The sequence below is a fragment of the Lygodium microphyllum genome, chromosome 25 (genome assembly GCF_053477565.2).
Source record: "Lygodium microphyllum isolate KBCC chromosome 25, Lygodium_microphyllum_v1.1.10, whole genome shotgun sequence".
In the NCBI taxonomy this organism is placed as follows: Eukaryota; Viridiplantae; Streptophyta; class Polypodiopsida; order Schizaeales; family Lygodiaceae; genus Lygodium; species Lygodium microphyllum.
In genome coordinates, this window is record NC_141159.1 from 79,856,534 (window position 1) to 79,863,070 (window position 6,537).

The window sequence follows — 6,537 nt, forward strand, 5'->3', positions numbered from 1 at the left end:
TCCTTGAGTTATGCAAGGTGTCACACATATGTTATGAAGGCTTTACTAGTATACCATAGAGCAAGATCAAAGAGAGCAATGTTCTTTCTCTCTCTCTCTCTCACACACACACACACACACACACACACACACATCCACCAATATGCATGTTATGAAGGTTTTTCGAGAAAGGTAGATCAAAGAGAGCAATGTTAAACCACACCCCCCCCACCCCCACCCCCACCCCCACCAAATATACATGCGTGGTTTTATGAGGGGCACGAGACTACCATCCTAGTTTGTCACATGCACATAGATTTTACCATTGGGCACAAATCTCTCAAGCATGTTGAAGCACGCCAACATTTGTAGTTTTATGAGGGTGGTCGCAAGCCCTGTGACTCGAGTAACTACCAATGAACGAACTCTTGGATCATCCAGCGAGTAATCCAGTTAAGCCACACCCTCTCTCGCGAGAAATAAAGCGTGGCCAAACTCATACTCCACATATCTCAAAAGCCCAAAAAAGTCAACATACTTCATACACATCCTAACATAAATGAGGAGGAGGGGCATGTATCTGTGTAGGAAATTTCTGGGCAATATCTGAGATTATGTCTCCGGACACTTCGAATATCTCGATGGGTCAATTGGGTCGCCCTTAAGATCGGTTAATTGGGTTACCCTTAATGATTGGTTGGTTGGGTCACCCTTACAAATTTGTGGGCTACCTGGGTTTTTCTCAACGAGCAATTGACTTGCTATGTAATTCTTGTCAATGTCTCCTGCGTTACGCCATTCTTATTATTGTTTGTTTTTGGAAGAAGAAAGAGATCGTGATTCTTATGTGGAGCTGTTGCCCTAACTTAGTCAGAATCAAGCAGAAAATGCTACGATATGGCAGGAATTTTGATCGACGGGAGGCGTGTCAATGGAAGAAGCACGTTACGACATGACTGCCTCCACGTCTCTCTCTCTCTCTCTCTGTGTCTCAGATATTTTTTAAAACCCACTTTGACTTCCATTATCTTAATCGAACCGCCTCTTTTTCTGTGTAATCCCATCGTGCTCGCAGTTACAATTCAGGAAAGTCCCTTTGCCAAATCAAAATTCAAAGCTCTCTCTCTCTCTCTCCCTCCCTCTCTCTCTCTTTCTCTCTCTCTAACAAAATACATCTTGATGAAGCCTAATTGAGTGCCTCTGTCTCTGGCCCATAATCCAATTTCGCATCATTGCAGTTATAATATGGCTGCATTTCTTCAATTTATCAATCCTCCTTGGATTAAGCTTTCAAGAGCCTTAATCCAAAACAGAAAAACCAACAAACCAACAAGCCTTTTCATCTTCCCTCGTTTTACGGCATCACATTTGCTCTTAATTGCTTGATTTTGTGGCAAGGATTTTTGAGAGAGAGAGAGATTACGAAAAAAAAGAGAGAGAGAGAGAGAGAGAGCGAGCCAGCCAGCCCCTTTTGTGACTTTTGTTTAGAGAAGAGTGGGTTTAATCCATCCACATACGTCTTTTCGATGGAGCACATATTATACTCCATCCTCAAATGATGTATCAATTACCTCGACTTTGGGGTCTAATCAATCGAGCCCTCAGTGCAGGAAAGCATCCTCTCCATTTGTTTTCCTGAATTAAGGGCGAATCATGAAGGTCTCAAGCGGATTAAGGAGGCACCTTGCCATGACATGGAAGGGATTTGTTGCAGCCTTCGCATCTATGCTGACAGTCATGGGCATTTTTGGGTTGTTTCTATCGTTCTCCAGCACTGAGAATCTCATATTCTGGAACATTAACCCCTCTTCCATGGATGTTGGGGGCATCCAGGACCACTTCTTTACAAGGCATATAACGGAAGTCCAAAGGGCTGAAGTAGACATTGGAATCACAAGCGGTATTAAATTCAATCAAAACCTAGAAGAAGCTGAAGAGGAGGAATCAGAAGAGAAAGGACAGTCAGAAAGAGGTGAAAATGGAAGACCATTCATCAGTGCAATTGATGAGCAGTTTAGTAACCAGCTCTGTGATGAAAACAAGGCTCATTTGAAGGTTTACATGTATGACCTTCCAGCTGAGTTCCATTTTGGGATGATTGAAACAAGGGCTGGAGACAGCATTTGGCCCAAGAATGCTTCTCAAATCTTAAGGTACCCAGGTGGGTTGTATTTACAACACAGCCCTGAATATTGGCTCACATTAGATTTGCTGTTCTCTGGTAACACTTCTATGGTGAGGAGAGTGAAGAATCCCAAAGAGGCACATGTTTTCTTTGTGCCATTTTTTTCTTCCTTGAGCTACAACAAATACAGCAGGTCAGAATCAAGCTCCAAGGATGCAGAATTGCAGCGGAAATTGCTCCGGTACTTGGTTAAACAACCAGCATGGATGGAGTCAGGGGGTAAGAATCATATAGTCTTGATGCACCATCCGAACAGTTTGCATGTGGCAAGGAATGTATTGGGTACAGCCATGTATATAGTAGCGGATTTCGGCCGATATGGATCACAGATTGCCAATGTGGACAAGGATGTGGTTGCCCCTTACAAGCATCTGCTACCTTCTTATGAGGACGATGAATCCACCTATGACAGCAGAACCACCTTGCTTTTCTTCCAAGGGGCCATAGTCAGGAAGGAGGTAAGCTTTGCGATGTTCTTCCAGCACAATTTATTTAGATGGATTGGCCATCAGGAAACCTGCTGAAATTTGCATATAGTGCCAGATCAGGCAATCTACATATAAGCCTGTCACTTCTGACTGCTTTCAACTTCTCATTTATGTAGATCCTATTGGTTGTAATTATTAGCATTGCTTACAAGTTGTATCACAAGAAGTTTTAGATGAATTTCCACTGTAAGTGCCACATTATGAATTATGACAACATCATGTCAAGCTTCTTCTCAGGAGGCACCATATATCTAGCTAGGTGCAGTTAGGGGTGGGGGCCAGCAGCTCCCCACCCCCAAGCATACCCAGCTAGGCATGCGATGTGTCCTGAGCAGAAGCTCATGATGTTGAACACTACAGGAAAAACAAAGGATAAGAGCCCCTGAGTCCCACATGGGAAAATGTCAAAAGCTGTAGTGGCCTGCTCAATAGAAAAAGAGCAAGATCCTGTTTTCTTATGGCAGTTTGAGTTAACTGGGGTCTTTTGACATAATTGCTATGAATTTGAGTTTCCTGACCTGATTGTTATCAGTAGTGTTTTCTTGATTGTTGACATTAATAATAACTGTGATATATCAATACGCTGCATAGAGTTACCCCTTTTCACACTAGGATGATTCAATATCTTCTGATGATGCTTTGGGTCATAAAGTGCCTGCAGTTCTGTTCACATTTGTTTCTCCAAAGGCATTCTTCTTTACGTCTGCGTTTCCAACTATCATTCATAAGTTCAAGGTTTTTGAAAGTCCATTACTGCATTGATCAAATTAAATTTAGATGCTGTTGAGTCTCTTTCCATCAGTCTAATAACTTGAAGGTTAGGTGTTCTCGAGCCTCCTTTGATTAGAGTAAAGTTGCTGACATCCTTGTTTTGAAATGGATTGATTTGTGTTTTTCTTTGTGTCATTGTTGCTTTGATATCCGATTCAACAGGCCATCTCATTGCAGTTGTGTAATGTTATTGGCAGGGAGGGGTTATCAGACAGAAACTGTACAACCTCATCAAGGACAAGGAAGGAGTGCAGTTCATTGAAGGAAACCCACAAAGAAAAGGGATAAGGAGTGCAACTGCAGGGATGAGGTCCTCCAAGTTTTGTCTCAATCTAGCAGGGGATACACCCTCATCGAACCGGCTCTTTGATGCCATAGCCAGCCATTGTGTACCTGTCATCATAAGCTATGACATAGAGCTGCCCTATGAGGATGAGCTGGATTACACACAGTTTTGCTTGTTTGTGCACCCAACAGATGCAATCAAGAAAGGCTTTCTGATGAGGTTCTTGAGGAGTATTGGTAAGGAAGAGTGGACAGGCATGTGGAAGAAGCTGAAGGAGGTTCAACATCATTTTGAGTACCAGTTCCCTTCACAGGAGAATGATGCAGTGCAGATGATATGGAAAAGTGTCGCTCATCGAGTACCGCATATCACACTTTCCATGCACAAGGCTGGGAGGTACTCAAGGTCTGGTCTGATGGCCTCACAAAAGGTTCAAAGGCATACAAAGTCCAAACAGCTCAAGAGTTGAATCTGCAGAACTGCCCTGTTATTATTCTTTGTATTCATTTCAGCATTTGTGGCTCGTGTGAAATGCTTCAGGTTGCCCTTGAATTGCAAGGGATGCTTAGATTCTTTCAACATAGGATCCACTCTAAACATTGGCTGTCTCAAGGGCATGGACACCATCTCTCCCAGGGACATGAATCCTTTAGCATTGATCCTTTTCCAATTCTCATTTTTTGAACTCATGCATCAAGGCACAAAGGTGATGCAAGCATTTATGTAGAAGCCCCATGGACACCATCTCGGACATGAGTGCTTTAGCATTGATTCCAATTCTCATTTTCTGAACTCATGCATTAAGGCATAAAGGTGATGCAAGCAGTTATGTAGAAGCCCATGGACCCTCTCTCTCCCAAGGACATGAATGCTTTAGCATTGATCCTTTTCCAATTCTCATTTTCTTAAAATCATGCATCAAGGCACAAAGGTGATGCAATCATTTATTATGTGGGTGCTACTTTTGTCTCTGTTGTTAATAGCTTTTGAGTTCAAAGGGTCCAAAATGCCTATTTTACAAACACATTTAGTCTTATATACTTAAAGGGCCAAAAATGCCTATTTTACAAACACATTTGGTCTTGTATACTTAAAGGCATGAAATATAATAAAATGAACATCTCTACACTATATATATAAAGCACATTTGATCTTAAAGGCATGAAATGTAATAAAATGAATGTGCCTAATTTACAAACACATTTGGTCTTAAAGGCATGAAATATAATAAAATGAATATCTTTGTAATTTAAAGTGTGATCACGAAATCTTTAATCAATGAATCTTACTAGAAAATTAGTATAGACTAAACTACTAGCACAATTTTGTAAGCGCATTTAAAACAACACTTGAAGAAGTGCCAAGTTTCCTGAATTGATATTTCAAGGTGACTATTTCCTCAAGGATTTTCACATTTACCTTGAGATTCTCTTTTATTTTTGTTTGTGTACATAATATATTTAAGAAGTGACTAATGCTATGGGCCATCATCTTTCTTCTAAGAACATGGATGAAGCACCATAAATAAAGAAGTCATATTTGCAGAGTGGTGGAAAGACCATGTTTGATGGAGACAAAGAATCACAAGGTTCTCATTAATTAAGTTGAAGGTAAAAGGGTTAAGTGATAAGGGCAAGAAGCATATTGATGTGTGGGTGGATTGAGAACTATATTTAGCAAATTTGTATAGGTGAACTATCTAAGTTCTATACACTTTATGATACAACTATATCTACTAAAGGTGGAAATAGTGGTTGTAATTGTTTGCACTCTCAATATGAAATGACGATTTTTAAATATGCAAGACAAATACTTTAATAGAATCATTATGTTTGGGAGGTAAATATATATTAAACAACAAGCAAAGAGGTCAAGTAAGGCAAAGATAGAGTTGCAATCATTGAAGGTGCAATTAGAGAAAGCTCAAATAGGAGAAATGAAGAAAAATATGTTTGGGATCTCAAGGGGAGCAACATTATTGAAGAGGATGAATGATCTCTTTGGATAGAGACAATATTATCTTTATTTTTCAACTTGAGCTTATAAGTTTTGCATGTTCTCTTATAGTTCTTAGTTTTTTTTTCTTGTGCAGCACAATTTTATTAAGGCATGGAATATCCTTTGTTCATAATTAGAGAGCATCCTCAATATGGCACACCTAAGGGATGGAGAAACCCACTCCCAAGCAAAAAAGCTATTCTTTACAAGAAGATGGTAGCATGCTCATAAAGCATGCAATAGATTGAAGAAACATAGAAGAAGATCTAAATCAGTCTTGATATGAACTTTCTCATAAGTGTCATGAGAGTGTGTCAAATACATGCGATTTTAATCATATTAGTTTACAAAGAATTCAATCAAACAGCCTTCTCTTTTGGAAATTTTCAGTTTTCTCATCTTTATTTTTTATCTTCTGATAAGAGAGCTTTTTCTTTGATATACATGAGAGATATCTTTGTCTCTTATAGCCTTGCAATGAAGATTCTTCAAAGGAGTAGCAATCAATACATGAGAGCTATAACTCAGGAAATATCCACTTCTTGTACCTTTGAAACCTAGATCACAACAGTAAAACATATATGAACATACACCTCTTTTATCAACATTCAGAGGGATTATGAATTATTATTCCTAATTATTTCATTGTACAATTGAGAGAGAGCGTGTATGAGAGAGTGTGTGTGTGCGAGTAAGAGATAGCCAAATCTATGCAAAACAATGTATCTATGAGTCACAGATTGTGAGAGAAAGATATGGAAATTTTGAAGAAGAATACTATGTGATGATTTCCATTCAAAGTAGTGTATTCTCTTTTATCTATTTGGTTT

General features: G+C 39.5%; 1 protein-coding gene across 1 annotated transcript; it reads left to right on the top strand.

Annotated features, from left to right (window-relative positions):
- The first annotated feature begins 551 nt into the window (after positions 1-551).
- LOC148014420 (putative arabinosyltransferase ARAD1) lies at positions 552-4,754 on the top strand. The gene is made up of 2 exons (XM_087666961.1): positions 552-2,622; positions 3,621-4,754. The coding sequence occupies exons 1-2, from the start codon at positions 1,633-1,635 to the stop codon at positions 4,176-4,178; spliced, it is 1,548 nt and encodes a 515-aa protein (XP_087523087.1). The 5' UTR covers positions 552-1,632; the 3' UTR covers positions 4,179-4,754.
- The last annotated feature ends 1,783 nt before the right edge of the window (positions 4,755-6,537 follow it).

What these genes read in the sequence shown, in the direction of transcription:
- LOC148014420 (XM_087666961.1), top strand. Translation starts at nt 1,633, where the DNA reads ATGAAGGTCTCAAGCGGATTAAGGAGGCACCTTGCCATGACATGGAAG. An exon ending in GGGCCATAGTCAGGAAGGAG is followed by an intron (nt 2,623 to 3,620) that starts GTAAGCTTTGCG and finishes TGTTATTGGCAG; the next exon opens with GGAGGGGTTATCAGACAGAA.